The following is a 19,667-nucleotide window of genomic DNA, read 5'->3' on the forward strand; positions in this document are numbered from 1 at the left end:
TCAGGCAGCATATGTGAGCCCCTCCTTTGTTCAAGGTGGCCTTTATAGGGCTTCTCCAACCTACCCCCCACTGGGGGGGCAGGGCTTTCTCCGAGGTCAAAGTCCGTTGCTAAGGAGGTTGGGGGCAGGGGTTGGGAATGGTGATGATCTTTGAAATTCCTTTCTTGGCCTTTTGTTCCTGCAGGAGTTTCTTTGGGTCTGTTGCTGGAGCCAGGTGAAGGTCTTATCAGGCCTTAGTTTCTGTTTTCCTATTTTCTGCAGGGCTGGCTTTTGCCATTGCCTTGGGGGGCCTTCCCTGTCTACCTGCCCACATCAAAGGGAGTTACTGTGTCACAAATGCTTCAAAAGAACAATGAGGCCAGGTCTCAGTTGTAATGTAAGATTGCAGAGGCTCGGTAGAGGTCCAAGATAGAGGACCAACTGACTGATGGATGACTTCTAGCTTCATTATTCGTTCACTGTATACATTTACATAGTAAAAATCTCACCTAAGTATGCCATGCCAACTGACAATTGCCATGGTGACTCCAGGAAGTGACCAGATATTAAGAATCCAGATGGCACTTTGACTCCAGTAAATACCACAAAACATTCCCTCTTTAGTGAAATATCATGACTATCCCATGCCTTACTAATTCACTCCCTTTCTATACCTATATAACCTAGAAATTTTTATTTATAATGTAGGAGAACTGCTATTTATTCAACCATTGTTTAAGCTGATTGAATTGGGAATAAACTCCACATTACTTTTTCTTAAAAAAATTAAAATTTTGTAAGTTAGTTCACAATATTTGATTACACTCAATATTCAAACACTAATCCCACCACCATTACGCCTTCCCACCACGAAATTTGGGATGTTTCCATCCCAAGTCCTAATCCCTGTCCCAAAACACAATCGAAATGGTATATTTTGTATTGCCTGTTACGAAGAACTGCTCAACATGCTTACAAAAAAGTGCTCATATAGGAAACAGGGTGAAGATTGTTCTATTTTGGCAGGACATTCATTAAGACATTCTATAGGATATCACTAACATGCTGTTAAAGTTTGGGTGGTGTGAGCATTGGTTTACATATCTTAAGATATGTAAATATGCATATATATATATATGCATTTCCCTCTATGATTTGTTGCCTACTATATGAACCCCATCAAATGTGGTGTGGTATTTATGGAGAATGGGTAAAGGAGTGTTTTATAAAGTGTTGTGTGGCCACTTTTGTGGTTGCACAGTCCAGGAATATGCTTCCTCATATGTGCGGCTTGGCCTGAGCACATGGAGAGCAGCCTTGAGCATGGCGGCAGTTGTGAAGGTTTTTGGCTGCCAGAGCTGGGTCCCTTGGGGTGGGGAGGGCTCTCACCTGCCCCCCATCTCTGAAGTCTGGTGGCATGGTTATGGGGGCCTCATGTTATGCTCCCTTTCGGGAGAAGCAGCCGTGTGATCTGGATGGTGGCCGTTGACAAGATTATCTAGTGACAGCAGGAGGTGGCTATCGGTGTGATCCCTGGGTCACTGGAGACTGGGGAAAGTGGGCAGAGGATCTCCATTTCTGGTCCCGTTGAGCTTAGAGTCCAAGGTAACATTACCCGGGTTCCGTAGAACTTAACTCATACGTAGGCTTGACCTGAGCGCGTAAGGAGTGGCCTTGAGCATGGCACGGGTTCCCGCCTACCACTGCACTACAGGCCCCAACTGTGTCTTTTGATTTCTTTTGAGATTTATGGGTCTCTGAAATAAGGCCAATAAATGAGCTTATGTAGCTGAGCTGGAAGTGGTTTGTGGGTGTGTCTCCCACATACCAAATTTTTTGCCATTTAATTTTTTGGTAAACTTGACTCCAAGTTGTTGGGGTCTGGCCTAAGGCACAGCAGCAATTCTGGGGTATCTGGAAGTCTGAAGGCACCATCAGGTTGCTGATGCACTCGCCCCACAGGTACAGGTTGAACTGCTGGCAGCATCATACCCCCTAACCTAGAAATTTGTATAGAAATGGCACATTTCCTAAAATATGCCCATATTCTGACACTCTGTGTACTCTTGAGTAAACTGCCCGTGTGTGTGTGTGTGTGTGTGTGTGTGTGTGTGTGTGCATGAGCACACCAGCACACACCCTCCCAAGGAGTGAACAGGCCTCCCCACCACCCCAACTTCTCATGGCCAACAGTTTGGTGCTAGGGGCCAGATGCTGAGGTGCTCAGGTCCTGTGGTATCAGAGAACAACAGGACTACCCTAATAGTAGTAGGGCCTCCCGAGGTATACCTGGACAGCTGCATGTGATTGGGGAACTGTGTGCTGCTATGAAATCAAATTTGGTTCCAGCACATACCAGCTATGAAGCCTACCACTGAAATATCTCCCCAGCCCTATGCCCTGATTCTTAACTGTATACTATTCTCAGGCTGGAGTAGTACAGCAGGTAGGGCACTCGCCTTACCGACCTGGGTTCAACTCACTGTACCCTATATGGTTCCTGGAATCCACCAGGTGTGATTTTCTGAGCACAGAGCCAGAGGTAAGCCCTGAACACAGCAAAGTGTGGCTCAAAAACAAAACAAAGGGACTGGAGCAATAGCACAGCGGGTAGGGCATTTGCCTTGCACGCGGCTGACCCGGGTTTGATTCCCAGCATTCCATATGGTCCCCAGAGCACCACCAGGAGTAATTCCTGAGTGCATGAACCAGGAATAACTCCTGTGCATCGCCAGGTGTGACCCAAAAAGAAAAAACAAACAAACAAACAAAAAAACCGTAAGTGTATAGTAAGGTAAAGGTAAGGTAAAGGCCCTCCCGTTGATCGTCGATTTGCTCGAGCGAGCCCAGTAACGTCTCCATTGGAGACTTTGTTGTTACTGTGTCTGGCATATCGAATACTCTCGGTAGCTTGCCGGGCTCTCCGAGAAGGGCAGAGGAATCGAACTCGGGTCGGCCATGTTGGCCGCTTGTAAGGCGAACGCCCTACCCGCTGTGCTATCGCTCCAGCTATTGCTCGAGCAAGTGTATAGTACTCAATAATAAATCATTTCCTATTCTTTCTCTGATTCTTGCCTCAAGTCTTTAATGTATGATTTAAATGAATCAGTATCAGAATCCTGATTCCCAGGATCAGGGCATTACTGTGGTTTCAACCCAGTCCAGGCACTCCCTGGAATAGTATCACTGGAAAGCCAGCACTGATACCAAACTTTGCACCCATGTTTGAACAGAAGGCCTGAGGGCTCCCGGGTCCAATACAGTTACCCTAGAGTGAGTCAGAATGAATTAAAGGAAAAAGAAAATCAAGGAAATAAATGGAAGGGGAGCAAGAAGAGAGGGTCTGGAAATAACATATGGGCAAGGGTCAGCAGCCGTGGGTTTCTCTATGGCGTACAGGCCATATCTCTGTATGTCTAAACCACTAGCTCCAACATTACCATGAGGATGGGACCCGAACTACAACGAAGCTTTAACTAGTCACTGTCAAAGGAGTCAGGTTGAAAAGTGTGAGGGAATCTAGAGGTGTGGTGGGAACATTGTATACCTGATAACCCATTATAAGCAACTACGAAAATCGTACAGTGCCTACACTAAAATAAGAAAAAGTTCATTAAAGACCTAAGGCGTTTGGGGCTGGAGTGATGTTTGGGCTGGAGAGCACGTTTTGCAGACCTGAGCCTTGATTTGATCCCCGGCACCACATGGTTCCCAGAGCACCGGCAAAGGTACCAGTGGTACCCTGAGTATCAGTGGGTGTGGCCCCTCAACAAAATAATGAAGTTAAGTGATGAAAGACCGAGGAGTTTTACTCCCAATCGCAGAAGCAGAGGCTGCAGATCTCAGGGGGCACCTCCTTCAGCTCTTACGGCTTGCAGGGGCCCCGCCTAGAAGAGGCAGCCGGACTGCCACCTCTGTTCATTCTTCCCAACCACATGGGGCGCCACACGCGTGTCGGCGCCACCGGAGAGCGCTCCCCGCACCCCCAAAGCCCCTCTTGTTTCTCCACGCACGCGTGCCGGCTCACGGCGCACGCGCCCCTCCGCGCTCTGCAACAACCCCCCCTCCAGCACGACTGCGCAGGCGCCGCCGGCGCGGCGTCGGGGGCGGGGCCGCAGCCGGGGGGGCGGGCCGCGCGGCTATTGGACGTGCGCGGGCCACGTGAGCGGCGCGTGGCCGCGCGCGCGTGCGCAGCGTGGCTCCGCGCGCTCGTGACGGGACGGCGAGGCGTGGGGGGTGCGCGACCTCGCCCGCCCGGCCCGGCCCCCGCCCCTTGGCCTGCCGCTCCGCCCCCGCGGGGCGTCCCGGGCCGCTCGTCCCCTCGGCGGCGGCCGCGCGCGGCCCGGGGTCGCCGTGAGTACTCGCGAGGCCGGCCTGGGGGGCGCCGCCTCGGGGACGGGGCGGGGCGGCGCGGGGGGTGCGGGGCCCGCCTGCCGCGGCCGGGCGGGACGGCGCGAGGGGCCGGGAGCCGCGGCTGTCCGCGAGGGCCCGGCCGGGCCGGACCGGCTTCCAGGCGGGGGTCTCGGGCGGGGTCTCCGGAGGGCCGCGGACGCCGCCTCGGCGCGCCCCGGGTTCGGCCGGGCAGAGGCTGCTGGGCTCGAGGTCGCGTCGCGTCGCGTGGCCCCGGCGAGAGGCGCCCCGCGGAGCTGCGGGGGACGGAGCTTTGCCACCCCGAGGAGGCGCGTCTGCACTGGGCCCCTCCCGAAGTGCAGGGCCCTGCGAGCCGAGCCCCGGAGCCCGGAGCCCTGGAGCCCCGGAGCCCCGGAACCCCGGAGCCCCGGAGCCCCGGAGCGTCGGGGCTGGCTCGTCACGCAGCCTCCCTCCGTGCCCCGTTGAAGGGAGGCAGCCCGGACTCGGGCTTGATCGCGCGAGCCCCGGGTTTTGCCACCCTGCAGGGAACTTGGGTGGGATTAGGACCGGTCGGGTGGCGTTGGAGCCCCGGATTCCACCCCGCTCCCCTAAGCCTGAGTGTGCATGCACAGAGGGGCAGGAAGCTTCTGGAACAGGCCACCTTTCGGGCATTCCTCTTTAAAAGGGTCTGGTTGCGCCTGCCTCGACCCTTCCGCGCTCCCCTCCCCTCCCCTCCCCTCCCCTCCCCTCCCCCCACCGCCCCCGCCCCCTGGTGCCCAGGTCCGTCCTAGAAACCACCCCCCGGTGGTCCATCTCTCCAGAAGCAATGGGCGTTGAGCGTAGAAGGTGGGAGTTCCCTTGGCGGGAGCCGCCTGGTTTTGAAGACGCTTCTAGTCGAAACTGCCCCCTTCCCTGGCCCAGAAGCCCCCCTCTGAACTCCCTTTTCCTCCTTTGTGGTAACAGCAGACACCACGCAGCAGTAGCCCTTGGAGAAAGGCTGAGTGTTTCCCGGCGGCTTCCGTGGCAGAGACCTTGAGAAAGTTGGTACTTCTGGCCTCCGCCGCCACCGTCCTGCCTCCTGGCCCAAGACCCAGCAGGCTGGATGTTAGTGCCTCCCTAGTCCTTCCTCCAGCATCGTCCAGACCAGCGCCTGACTGTTTGAAAAACAAACAAAAACAGCCCCCAGGTTCTTCATATTGGGGTTCTCAGCTGCTCTTGAAGGTGAATGGAGTCTTGCATTTTAAAATTTTGTTTTGAATGGTTTTCTGTACATGTAAGATGCATGTAAGTCTTTCGTGTTGCTCCCCTATGACTTGGGTATCAGATGGTTCTTTTCGTACGCTGGGGAGTTGCTGTTTATGTGGAATGGTCAAGGTGATCTTTGGACACCGAGCTAAAAGAATAAAAGTATAGACTATGGGTATCTGGATAAAGAGCATTCAGGAATGGGGAACACAAGGGCAAAGGAATATTTTTTGTTTCAAGAATAGCACAGAGGTGTTTGTAGAGTCTCTGGAGCAGTATTGCTATTCACATTTAGAGCTGACTTTCTAGGAAAGACCCTACCATAGTATAAGAGTAGTCTAAAAAATATTTAGAAAATTTCTAGGGGCTGGAGCGATAGCACAGCAGGTCGGGCATTTGCCTCGCACACAGCCGACCCGGGTTCGATTCCCAGCATCCCATACGGTCCCCTGAGCACTGCCAGGAGTGATTCCTGAGTGCAAAGCCAGGAGTAACCCCTGAGCATCGCCAGGTGTGACCTGAAAAGCAAAAAGAAAATTTCTAGTAATACACAGAAGTTGGGAGTACAGAAAAACCTTCATGTACCTATTACTCCACCAATAATTAAATTTTGTCATGATTTTGTGGTGAAGTATTTTGTAGGAATCTTAGGCTGACTTTTTTTTTTCTTTTTGGGTCACAACCCGCAATGCACAGGGGTTAACTCCTGGCTCTGCGCTCAGGAATTACCCCTGGCGGTGCTCAGGGCACCATATGGGATGCTGGGAATCGAACCCGGGTTGGCCGCGTGCAAGGCAAACGCCCTAACCGCTGTGCTATTGCTCCAGCCCCACCTTTTCTATTTTTTTTAAAAAAAAAACCTTAAATTTCAAGTGTTTGCACTTTTACATAGGTTAGACAGTGTTGTCAGTTAAAGGACAGCTGTTTACTTGCTCTGGCTTTGTGTTTGATGTTCCTATCCTCTTTCGATTACCAGGCTTAAATTACTCTCCCCAAAAAAAAAATCACCGTGTGGCCAGAGGGATAGTACAGTGGGTCGGGTGTTTTCCTTGCATGACCCGGTTCAATCCCCAGCATCCCATATGGTTCCTGAGCATTGTCAGGAGTGATTCCTGAGTGCAGAGCCAGGAGTAAACCCTGAGGATAGCTGGGTATGACCCAAAAAGCAAAAGTAAATAAAGATAATTTTCAAAAAATTTTAAGAATCATGGGTGGGGAGGTAGAGTGAATGTGGGCTGTTGGGACATACTCAGATTCATAATAGTGGTCCTCAAACTTAATCATGTGTCAGAATAACTTGGAGGGCTTAAAGTAGGTTGCTGGAATCCTGTCTCTGGAGTTTCCTAATTCACTTAGGTCCCTTAACAAGACCTCAGAATTTACATTGTTAGCAATTTTTCAGATGACACTGATGCTACAAATCCAGACTCAGTTTGTCTAGAATCTTAAGAGTCTCTGTAACTCTCAACAGAGACCAAGAACACTTGTGTTTAAAGATGGAGCGGATTTGGCTGAGAATGTGCAGAGCCAAGAAAAACTACTTGGAGAACATTTTTTGGGTAGAAGTGATAGTATGGTGCAGGGGGTTAAACTTATTGCCTCATACATGCAGGGTATGGACTGTTCTTGAGTGACAGCCCTGGACCTTAGCTAGAGATTTAAAACAAATTTAATGCTTAGGCTGCAGTGCCATGAGACTTGGCTGGTTTTGTTTTTTGATTTGAAATTTTGGAACCATACCTGTGGTGCCCAAGGGCTATTCTGGCTCTGGGTTCAGGGTTCACTCCTGGTAAACTCAGGACCCTATATCGTCACAAGGATCAAAGGTGTTTGCCACCTTAACTCTTAACTCCTGTCCTGTCTCTTGCCTGCTCTCATTTAGGGAGCTGAGTACTTGCGCACTTGTACGTGTTCATAGTCGTCATGGTATGTGATCATTCTTTTAACTTGGTCCAGGACAGAGGCTCTCAAACTTTACTTGTTTGAAGCACCTGGAGAGCTTTCAGAATTCCTAATGTCCTTCTAATATCCCTAATAATGTGGTTAAGGGCCAGACCACAACCATGACAGTGACACCAGACTCATCTCTGAGGAAGGAACATAGGCCCAGTGTTTTTAATTTATTTATTTAATTCTGGTGTGCATTCAGCTGTGGGAGCCACAGATGTCTTTTGGGGTATTGTTTATTTTTGGTTTGAGGGCTACACTTGGTGGTTCTCCAGGACTGCTCCTGCCTCTGTGCTTAGGAATTGTTCCTTGTGTTCCTGGGGATGAAGCCTGACCTCTTCTCTATAACATGTGCTCCTACCTGAGATAGCTCTGTCCAGTCCCTTTCTGACTGCTCTGAAGGTTACTTTGCCTTCTTCTGCCATTAAGATCTTAAATTAACAATGAAATTATTTTTTCCTGCTGTTTATGGAGGTTTCAAGTGGAATTGCAAGTTGCTGGTATAGGGCCAAGGATTACTGGAACTAGAAGAGCAGGAGAGCTGTATGGGAAAGGTCCAGGAGTTGGTGTATTTCAGTGTATTTGTAATGACCAAGATCACTTTTTTCTCTTTTTGCCTTTTTTGGGCTATACCCAGCAATGTTCAAGGCTTACTCCTGGCTCTGTAGTCCAGAATGACTCTTGGCAGGACTTGGGGGACCGTATAGGGTGCCAAGGATTGAACCTGAATTGACCTCATGCTAGGCAAGCACCCTACCCTCTCTGGTGTTATGTTACGCTATTGTTCCTGACCCCATGATCCCATTTTTATTTGGCACATATGTTCCTTGATGAGTCCAGGGCATGCATTATTTTGCTTTAATAACAGGGCACATCTATCTGGAGATGTTCGGTATTGTAGATTTTTTAAGTTAGCTATGCTTGTCATATAAATGCTTCTAGTGATACTGATATTTGAAATAGAGGTAGTGACTCAATCTGGAAAAATAACAAGGGGTAGAGTCCAAAAATAATCTAATTCTGGGTTGGAAAGATAGCTCAAAGTGCTGAGCACATTCTTTGCATGGGGGAGGCCGAGGTTCTAGAATAATAAAGCACCATCAGGAGCAACCCCAAGCACCAGTGACACACAAAAACAACAAAAACATTCCGATTGTGATTGGGGCTGTGAAGAATGTTCCAAATAGAATCACATAAATAAGCATCAGGTCTTGCCATCATCACTTTTGGCCTCAGGGGCTGGTAGAGCATTCTGAACAAAGCAGGGATTTATTCCAGTTCCAACTTTCCAGCATAAGTGGAACAACAGTGTTGTATATTTGTCCAGTGTTTTCTGTGGTCCGTTATCTTTAATGAGGTCATGTATCAAGTGTGAGTGTACATGCATGCCCTTTTATGTGCAAGTGTCTGTACATATTTACAATAAAAGTGTGTCCATGAACATGTGTGGTTGTGTATATACCGCCAGCTGTTAAGTGGTGATGACACCAGTTGTTGTCTGCTTTCCACAGGACTTGTTACCAACACTACAGCAGAGCCTGCCATCCCCAGCAGATCTCCTGTCAGCCCCTGACATTGCTGCCCTCCCCCCTTGTATCCCCTTGTGAACCTCCTAAATGTCCATCTTGTTGGCCTGGGTTCAGCTGGTGGTATGGAGGGGTGCTGCCTAGCACTGAACCGGGAGTGTGTGTGATCCACTGACCCAATGGTGAGAACTGACTTCTGCTCCACCTGATCATCCCCAGGGTAGATGGGTTCAAGTGTAGACCTCATCTTTTCCTGGTTTTGTCCTTCCATCCTTTGAAGGTAGGGGTGACTATTTGAAATTAAAGAAGTGCCATGGATACATTGGTACTCCCTTACCTGTGATTTCACTATAAATTAGTGAAACCCTTAACCAGTCCAAAAGTACAGTGAAATATTTTTGATAATTATATGTATTTAATATAATTGATTACAGCATATTATTGTGCAGTTTTAGTGATTATTGTTAACCTCCTTACTATGCCTTGTTTAATAATTAAACTTCATCATAGTTACAGATACAGAGGAAAAGAAGGTATAGGATTTGCTCCTATTTGCATCCACTGGGAAACTTGTTTTTTTCACCCCCATGAATAAGGGTGAAACATCATTCTCTATGTGTGTATAGGTGATATTATTAAAAGGAGGGGAGAATGAAATATTGATACCCAGAGATACTCAGGGATACTTATAGCTCAGAACTCAGGAATCATTCCTAGTGGTGCTCAGGGGGCCGGGCCTAGGTTGGCTCTGTGCAAGTCAAGTGCCCTATCACTGTACTACCTCTCCAGCCCCTGGGGATGTATTTGTGAACCTTGGAAAGACAAGCATCTTAGAAAAGGTCTGATTTAACTGAGGAGAGAACTCAGTAGTTTGGAATGCATGCTTTTCTTTCCAGAAGCCTGTGTTTGAGTCCCAGCACCACCTGGTCCTCTGAGTTATCACCAGATGTGGACTAAAACCAAAAGAGTGGGGGAAAGGCCAGCTTGTAGCAGAACTTACATTATACATGAGCTGAAATTGGCTTTGAAATTAAAAGTCTTCCTCCCCTCCCTGCTACCAGAGTCTCAGTGATCATATAAGATTTCAGAAGCCCCAATTCCTTACTGTTTCCTCTGTTTCGATAAGTCAGAGGTAGGCCATAGATATAATCAGATCCAGAAAGAGACTGAGACGAAAGGTGAGAAGGGAGGAAAGGTGTTAGGACCTTCGTCTGTCCCATGAACCTTTCCCCATTTTTTTTTCTTTCCCATTTTTTAATGGGAATCTTTCCCATCTCATCACCCCTCATCCCATGGGATAACAGACACAACAAAAAGAAATGTCCTTATTTTTCATCACCAGGACATCAAAGGCCAGTTCTGGAATGATGATGATTCGGAGGGAGATAATGAATCAGAGGAATTTCTCTATGGCGTTCAGGTGAGGTTACAGCACCAAGACTTATGGGTATCCTAGATGTGTGCTTCTGTCTGGATACATTGGGAGTGGAAGATGATTGTGCAACAAAAATCAGATAGACTATTAACTGGTCTGAGCAAGGTCTCTGAATCCTTAACTCCTGCTGAGAGGTTAGACCCTACCCAAAGTAAACTAAACCCTCTACATGCAGGCTAGCCATCTGCTCTTAATTTGAGATAATTCTTTTCTGCTTTCCTTCATTATCCAGAGCAGGCCATTTCGTTCATTAGGATCAAGTTTGTAAAAGATTGCCCTTTATGCCATCCCTGCTCTGGGCATGATTCTGAGCAGGAATGTTTAACTCTTTAAAAAGAAGCGATATATGTTAGTTCTTTCCAGCTTGTCCTGAATTTTTATAAGAGATATACTTAAGAATTCTTGTCAAGGGCTGGAGCGATAGTACAGTGGCTAGGGCATTTGCCTTGCATGCGACTGACTTGAGTTCAATCCCTGGCATCCCATATGGTCCCCCAGCATTGTCAGGTGTGATTCCTAAGTGCAGAGCCAGGAGAAACCCCTGAGTATCACTGGGTGTGACCCAAAAAAACAAAAACAAAAAAAAATCTTGTTAAGGCCTAAGAAAAAGTTAGAGGATTTAGATTGTGAACTCAAGCAAAGCTTGTATCTAATCTTCCAAAAAAATTGTAAGAGGTAATAGAGGAAGACTTGTTTGCTAATCAATTCCCCGTCTTATGACCACCAGCAAATACCTCTTCATAGAAGCAGTTTTTTACTTATGTGTACAGCTGCTGATTTAGTTGCTTGTTCCTGGTAATTCTTCATTTCTTTTTTACTCTCTCTCATGCCTTCAATCTTTACTATCACCTTTTGCTGCTACTTCAGGGGAGCTGTGCTGCTGATCTGTATCGACACCCCCAGCTTGATGCAGACATTGAAGCCGTGAAGGAGATCTACAGTGAGAACTCTGTATCCATCAGGTAGGGATTCCAGGACTGCAGCAAGGCTGGCTGATTTCTGAGTTGTTAAAAGACTAAGGGTTGTGCTATGTCATGGAGTGGTCTTGGGGCATTGATAACTTAAAAGCTTAATGATGGTAGGAGTTATTCAGAATACTTAATGGTTAATTTTCACAGGAATTGGTAGGGAAGTAGAGTCAGTTTTTCTTAAAAGTTCCCTCTGAATCTAGACCCAGAGGGTAATGATTTTAACTCCGGTATTAAGAAGGCACTTGGTCAAATTAGTGACTTGAGGCCATAAAAGAGCCTAAAGACAGCCTCGGTCTCTGTTCTTTTTTTTTTTCCTCCCTTAATGGGCCTCACCTGTGGTCGCCTCTCTCTCTGTAGAGAATATGGAACTATCGATGACGTGGACATTGATCTCCACATCAACATCAGCTTCCTCGATGTAAGTGGTGCTAGTACCTGGCAACACCATGTCTATCTGGACTTGTGGATTTTATCATGTAGGCCAGGAGTCTTGTTCCTGAGTGCTGTATTTGGAGCACATATTCTCCATCCCTGTCTTTCGTAGACCATCAACCGACAGTGGTGTGTACTGTCATGTGCATGTATGTGTCATACAGGGAAAATGTCAAGTTATTTCTTCTTGTTCTTATTTCTAAATGGGAGACTTATTTTTCAGGAGGAAGTCTCTACAGCCTGGAAAGTCCTCCGGACAGAACCTATTGTTTTGAGGCTGCGGTTTTCTCTCTCACAGTACCTTGATGGGCCAGGTAAAGGTGGTGATTTTGGGCTACTGTTGCTCTGAGTATGGTCTGATGATTCGACAGTTCTAAGAGTGCTGAGAGAGAACAGTGACAAGGTCCTTGGGCTTAATCTGTAGGCCATGATGGGGTCCTTCAATCCCTGTCATTGGTGTCATTTCTTGCCACCATAACCAGTCTCTAAAGATCAACAGATTTGTTTTCTCTGGTTCCCAGATATTCCCATTTACCTACTTCTCAACTACTTATTGATGGTATTTGAAATCGGTCCCACCACTCCAGAATCTGCCATCTGCTTCAGATGTTTCCCTCTGTTATTGTTTGGATCTGAGCTTCTTAAACTATGGGTTGTGACTCCATATGAGACCATGAAACTTGTAAAAAAAATTTTTTAGAGAAATTTATGATTTATTGTCAGTAAATGATATTTTTTCTATGCGTATATAGCTAGGGTCGTGTAAATAGTTGTTGGGGTGCGAGGGGGGTAGCAAGTAGATAAAGTTCAAGTTCTGGTGGCCTTAAAATGTGAGGAAGCTAATTTATGAATTATCTCAGGATAGAGATATGTGCATACTAGGAGTTTTTTCTTCTCTTTTCAGAACCGTCAATTGAGGTTTTCCAGCCATCGAATAAGGATGGGTTTGGACTGGGTCTTCAATTGAAAAAGTAAGAACTTTGATTCTTTTTTTGGTTTGTTTTGGGGCCATACCCAGTGATGCTTAGGGCTTACTCCTGGCTCAGCACTCAGGAATTACTCCTGGCAGTACTCCAGGGACCATATGGGATGCTGGGGATCAGATCTGGTTCTGCCACCTGAAAGGCAAATACCCTACCCGCTATAATTTTGCTCTGACCCCAGAACTTTGGTATTTCTGGTCATGGACGTACAGGGAAAGGAATGGACGTACTGGGTCTGTGTCTGGACAGTTTGATTGTTTTCTTTCAAAAGTGTATTTCTAAGATACCCTAAGAGACAGATACATTTAGGGAACCAAATTTGTAGTTAGGTGGGAGAGTATGTGGGTCTGGATTGTCTGGCTTACAGAGTTCCCAGAACTGAGGGCTTGTCAGTATTTTGCATATAAGGGAAAATACAAACCTGGTATTAGAGGCATGCTCTTTATATTTCCTGTGCCTGAGTGGACTGTAAAAACTTCGTTTGAGTTTATCAATTGTTGAGCACCTTGTTATTTGTATGCAATAGTAGCACTGTAGTACTGTCCTCCCGTTGTTCATCAATTTGCTCTAGTGGGCATCAGTAACGTCTCCATTGTGAGGCTTGTTACTGTTTTTAGTGTATTGAATGCGCCACGGGAGCTTGCCAGGCTCTGCCGTGCGGGCAGGATACCCTCGGTAGCTTGTTGGGCTTTTCGAGAGGGATGGAGGACTCAAACCCGGGTCGGCTGGGCCGTGTGCAAGGCAAATGCCCCACCCATTGTGCTGTTGCTCCAGCCCTATGTAATAGTATATAAAGAGAAATGGGTTTTAGATTCTTCTCTCAGTAAAGTTCTGAATAGATCATGTGAATACACGTTCTCATAGAAGTAAGTGTAAGGTTTAGAAAAACAGGAAGGAAAGACTTGGTCTGTTGGAAGGTGGAGAACTGTGAAGAAAGAAGAAAAGGGAAGTGAGTAATGAATTTCAAACATGCAAGGACAGTGGTATGGAAAAAGTATATGAGTAAAGAGCTCCAAGTAGCTAAATGTTTTTAGTGACTGTGTTAGCTGGCATCTTAAGCTAGGGGCTCCATAGCAGAGTTAGATATTTGGAACATTGAAGATTTTTAAGTAAGAAAGAGCATAGTCAATTCTGTTTTAGATAAACAGTTGTAATTTTTTTTTTTTTTTTGGCTTTTTGGGTCACACCTAGCGATGCACAGGGTTTACTCCTGGAGGTGAAAGGCAAACGCCCTACCCACTGTGCTATTGCTCTAGCCCCAGTTGTAATAATATTTGAAAAATCAGTAGAAAAGAGTAAAACAGGGGACCCAAACTATAGTTTAGTGGGAGATTTGGACAAATTCAGACATGACACAGTACAGGCATCAACCAAAGAGTAGTTATCAGTGAAAATAGCGGTGAAGAGGTATTAGAGAATCTCTAAGACTTGAAGAGTGAGCTGGGTAAGATATATTGTCATAATTACCAAGGCGTTGTTCAGGAATGCACCCAGTGCTAGTATGCATTGTTTATGTGTGTGGAGGTATTCTGGATTAAATCCACAGCACCTACCTCCCCCTAAAAATTATAGGAAATTTTTCTGTGTTTGCAGTCTGAATTCTGCGTCAACTGTAAAAACACTAAATATGTATTTTAAAAGATTAATTTGGAGGATGTGGGTAGAAGATTATTTCTGTTTTAAGCATGTTTAAAGGTAACTTGGGATATTCAAATGGAGATGCTCAATTAACAATTAGATAATGTGGTGGATTTGGTACCTAGGTTAAGTGCTCAAGGTTGGCGATATATATCAGTGTAGGGGTGTAAATTACAATTAGTATATACTATGAGATTGCTAAGGGAGAGCAAAGAGTGAGAAGAAAATAGGACCAAGAGTTAAACACCTTTTAACATCCAGACACTTTACCCCAAACCACAACAGGGTAGGCCTAGTAGGAAGAAGTACTGAAGTCCCATCAGAGAAATGGAGAAGAATGGGAAGAATGGTGTCATAGGCAAGAATTATACAAGATGGACTGGGGCCATGACGGTATCTCAGAGGGCTAGAACACATGCTTGCATGCAGGGGGGCCCACGATTGATCCCCTGCACTGGATCAAAGGACATTAAGGTGTCCTTCCCCTGAGTGCTACTGGGGAAGAATACCTTAGTGTATCCAGGTGTGGCCCAGCTCCAAACCAAAAAAGAAAAGGGCAAGATGGCAGGGATTAAGAATGAGAATTTAGTGGGTGTCTGTTGAATTTAATATCAAGATGAGAGCAATTATAGTAAAGATAGAAACCCCTGAACCCAGTAAGTTGAATGATGAGTGGCTGGTAATAGAATGAAAACATTAAGTATGGGGTGAGAAATTTGGATGAAAATAGGAATTTTCATTTGCATTTCAAAAACATTTTTAAAAATTATTTAGACTTTTGAGAATGGAACTGATGAACTGATAGCAAAGGAGTTTGATTGACAGATCAAGGTCTGAAAGAGGCAAGTAGGGGCAGAGATCTGGAGTAGAAATAGAAGAACTGATCCTTTATAGGAGGACTACCTTGTCTCCAGAGAATGAAGGTATGAAGATAAGGCTTGGAGTGGAAACATTTTGTAATAGGGATGGAAAATTAAAGGAACTGGTATCTGATAGCTTAATCTTCTCTACTAAGTAGAGAGAGAGGTTATTAGTTGTTGATAAAGTTAGGAGCTTGTAATTGGGGGTCAGTTTTTTTTTGTGTGTGTGTGTGTATGTGTGTGTGTGTGTGTGTGTGTGTGTGTGTGTGTGTTTTCCAATTGAATCACTGTGAGATACAGTTACAAAGCTTTTCACAGTCGGGTTTCAGGGATGACAATTTTTAATAAAGTAATGTTAGAGAACTGATCAAGGACAAATAGATAAAAAGAACTAGCTGAGAACCAGCTCAAATTATAAAACAACAAATTATGTATATAATATTTTGTCTGCTAGGGGCTGGAGCAATAGCACAGCAGGTAAGGCGTTTGCCTTGCACACGGCCAACCCAGGTTTGATTCCCAGCATCCCATATGGTCCCCCGAGCACCACCAGGAGTGATTCCTGAGTGCAAAGCCAGGAGTAACCTCTGGGCATCGCCAGGTGTGACCTCCCCCCCCAAAAGAAACCCCAATATTTTGTCTGCTAGTATCAGCATCCTTCATAACCTGTGTTCTTCACTATTCACAAAGCAGATGGTGGTGCTCACCTCCATTCTACCACTTCTCTCAGTATAGTCATTCTTGGTGAATAATTGCAAGGTACATAGCCTTTGAAGACTTAGCTTTAAGATTTTCCTTTAAAGGCAAACTATCTCAGAATTTTTTTTTTTGTCTGTTAGACTCGAAACCCAAAGAGTAGGTATTTGCTCCCTGAGGTAAAGAGGTCCTTTTGGAGAGTCCATTTCCATGTATACTAGTCTATATTAGACATTTTGAAACACGTATCTTTCCGCGAGTATCTCTGCGTCAGCTGGGTTTGAATTTTGGATTAGTTGCCTTTTATAGTTCTATTTCTTGGTTTACACCTGCTCCTCTCTCTGGATTTTTAAAAGTCTGTTCTTTTTGACTGCTTAGGATCCTGGGTATGTTTACATCCCAACAATGGAAACATCTAAGCAACGATTTCTTGAAGACCCAGCAAGAGAAGAGGCACAGTTGGTTCAAGGCAAGTGGTACCATCAAGAAGTTCCGGGCTGGTCTCAGCATCTTCTCACCTATCCCCAAGTAAGTGCGCCCCTAGTAGCTGGTCATCTGTAATCATCCTTATTTTTCTTAGCACCCATTCCACCTTCTTGATTACTTCAGCTTATTTTGTGTTCTCTAGGTCTTTTTAATTTTATACCTTGAACACCATGCAGTTCTGTTCCTTCTGTATTCTGTTACAAATTGTTTTAAAAAAAAGTTTGAACTAAACATGATACCTAACTCTAGGAGTGTATTGGAGAAATGTATGTCAATTTCTCCATCTCTCCTTTTCTGGCTCTCATCATCATTTCTTCTCCTAAGGAGGTAGATTTGGAGGATAAGCATCAACTTCTTTTATGCAAGATTCATTTTTGACTCTGGACCTACATGCTCTTTTCTTCTATGTTCCACCCCTTGCTTATGATCTTCCCAAAGGCAAATACAGATCAAGATTCATCGCTTCCCACTCTATTTCTGTCAGGTTGTTTGGGTGCATTTGCTTCTTGTAGAGTTCAGTGGTAAACACTTATTCATACGTACCTAAATACACACAGAGTAAATGAAAACAGGCATCTTCTTCAAGCAATTTCACACACTGCATGTCTCCACACACTCATACCTCTCATTAAAGCAGGCATCTTCAAGGGATCTCACACACACAGAGACATACATGCACTCACGCACATACCCCTAAATAAAGCAGACATCTTCATCATGGGAGTATTCTGTATCCAGCCTTGAGGCCATAAGACCCACCCAGCTTTACATCTCTGCCTTCCCTCTTTTGTTCTGATCTGAAGAACACGGAGATAATGACATACAAGTCTACTCAGGTCTTTTTTAAAAAAACGTTTGAAACTTTTAACAGCATGATTTACAAAGTTGTTTATGTTCCAGTTGTTTGAGGTGTTCCGTGTTCCAAGATCCATCCCACCACTTGTGTGCCCTTCCCTCCACCAGTGCCCCAGTTAACTAATTGTCCCGCAATCCTGCCCCCTTAGCAGGCACTAAATAATTTATATTGCTTGTTGTTACTGTGTCTGGCTTGTTACAGCATATATCTCATAAGTATGTTACCAAAGTCATTGAAGATTTACTGAATTGTTTGGTGCTAGTTGACAGTTCTGTTTTGACTGTTTAAATCCAATGGAATTTTTTTCAGATAGTGAATTCCTCTTTAGTGTAGCTCAGTTCACTGATCATGGCGTAGGATTCATTTGTCTCCAGTCCTCTTTGAGGGTTTCTGTTGAATTCCCACTTACAGTTTCTCTTTGCTCTCCCTTCAGGTCTCCCAGTTTCCCTATCATACAGGACTCCATGCTGAAAGGCAAACTGGGTGTACCCGAGCTTCGGGTTGGGCGCCTTATGAACCGTTCCATCTCCTGCACCATGAAAAACCCCAAAGTAGAGGTGTTTGGCTACCCTCCCAGCCCCCAGGCAGGTCTCCTGTGCCCCCAGCACGTGGGCCTCCCTCCCCCAGCAAGGACCTCTCCTTTGGTACATGGGCTGGGCGGGTTTGACTTTGGGTGTCAGGAGGGTGGGAGTGGAAATGTGGGAGTATAGCTTCTAAAAATGGAGGGGGAATGTGGTTGGCCAGGTGTCATAAGACAGATTAGGCATGTATTATCAGTGGGTGGATTAAAGTACAGTTTTTTTGTTTTTTGTTTCTTCAGTAGCTGAATATTGCTACTGAAACTCGCAAACTTTTTTGTTAAGTAGAGTCTGGGGTTGTGTATCCCAAAGAGATATAATTAATGTTTGTCTTCATAAAGTTATAATCAGTTAATCAGTTATGGTAGTATTCCTTCTACTTTTTTTTTTTTTTTTTGCTTTTTGGGTCACACCCAGCAACGCACAGGGGTCACTCCTGGCTCTGAACTAGGAATTACTCCTGGCTGTGCTCAGGGGACCATATGGGATGCTGGGAATCAACCCGGGTCGGCCGCGTCTAAGGCAAACGCCCTACCCGCTGTGCTATCGCTCCAGCCCCACTATTTCTTCTACTTTGAAGAGGGTTAAGGACAAGTGGGCCTTTCTTCTGAACTTTTGACAAAAATGTCTAAAAATCTTCTCTTCAGCTTTAGGATTTCTTAGGCTGACTGATGCTAGAGCTTAGCTACTTTAGGAGAATCGTAGGTGATGAATGTTAGGTCTATTAAAACACCAGGTTCACAGAAGCTCATGGGATCTGTCTTTTTTGATCATCAGGTCAGTGGTCACTGCAAGAATATCCCCACTCTGGAATATGGATTCCTTGTCCAGGTAATCAAATCCAAATCCCTTTTGTTGTCTGACCCTTCCTAACATCTCGGTTCCTCGGTCACTTAACAAATATTTCCACTTCCAGCATTATACTAAGTATTGAACACTCTAGAGGGCTGGGGGGATATGTAGTTTTCATCCTCAAGAAGCTTAGAATGGTGAGAGGTTGGAGACATTGTACAGCAGGTAAGGCACTTGCCTTGTATGTGGCCCACTTGGTTTCGATCCCCAATATCCCATATGGTCCCCAAGCCTGCCAGGAGTGATTCCTAAGCCCTGAAAAGAACAGGTAGGACTCCCCTATCTTCTCCCCCACACCAAAAAAGAAACTTGGAGTATGGGGCTGGAGAGATAGTACAGAGGTTAAAGTGCTTGCCTTGCATGTAGGAGACCTGGGTTTGATCCCTGTTACCACATATGGTCCCCTGAGCACTGCCATTTGCTTCTTTGTAAAGTCTCTTTATTCTCTCTATGTACTTTCACTACTTTTGCATCTTATCTTGGTTCATTTCATTCCCTCCATTGACCTTTCTCCTCATACTTGCCTGTTGCAGTCAAGGCTCAGTGCCACCTTTTCCACAAAATCTTCTCTACTTCCAACAAAATACTCTTAGCTGAAATGACATCTCCTCTCACTGATGTGCTGGGATACTTTTTGTTTTAATTGCCGCATTTGTGTCATGAATCACATCTACGTTGAATTATAATTAGTTTGTATATGTTCCACATTTCCCCTACTGGAATACAGGGTCTGAAAAGACAGTGTTTTGCATTATTACATATGAGAGACTTTTTACTGAGGAGACTTTGCACTAAGTTGGGTACATAATAAGCATTCAGTAAATCTTCTTTAA

At 45.6% G+C, this 19,667-nt stretch overlaps 1 protein-coding gene across 4 annotated transcripts in view; it reads left to right on the top strand.

Annotated features, from left to right (window-relative positions):
- The first annotated feature begins 4,206 nt into the window (after window positions 1–4,206).
- The window catches only part of PARP6 (poly(ADP-ribose) polymerase family member 6), a 28,713-nt gene continuing 13,252 nt past the window's right edge, over window positions 4,207–19,667 (top strand). Inside the window, exons 1-11 of one of the 4 annotated variants that reach the window (XM_056128755.1) lie at window positions 4,207–4,332; window positions 5,296–5,550; window positions 9,033–9,229; window positions 10,390–10,467; window positions 11,350–11,444; window positions 11,811–11,871; window positions 12,109–12,199; window positions 12,790–12,856; window positions 16,441–16,590; window positions 17,838–18,048; window positions 18,760–18,813. In XM_056128755.1, the coding sequence (XP_055984730.1) occupies window positions 9,227–9,229; window positions 10,390–10,467; window positions 11,350–11,444; window positions 11,811–11,871; window positions 12,109–12,199; window positions 12,790–12,856; window positions 16,441–16,590; window positions 17,838–18,048; window positions 18,760–18,813 (810 nt within the window). In that variant the 5' untranslated portion in view covers window positions 4,207–4,332; window positions 5,296–5,550; window positions 9,033–9,226. Of the gene's footprint in view, window positions 4,333–5,292; window positions 5,551–9,032; window positions 9,230–10,389; window positions 10,468–11,349; window positions 11,445–11,810; window positions 11,872–12,108; window positions 12,200–12,789; window positions 12,857–16,440; window positions 16,591–17,837; window positions 18,049–18,759; window positions 18,814–19,667 lie in introns of all 4 variants that reach the window. The other 3 variants (XR_008794461.1, XM_056128754.1, XM_056128756.1) reach the window with 3 other exon arrangements.

This window comes from Sorex fumeus, unplaced genomic scaffold (assembly GCF_029834395.1).
Source record: "Sorex fumeus unplaced genomic scaffold, SorFum_2.1 ptg000067l, whole genome shotgun sequence".
NCBI lineage: Eukaryota > Metazoa > Chordata > Mammalia > Eulipotyphla > Soricidae > Sorex > Sorex fumeus.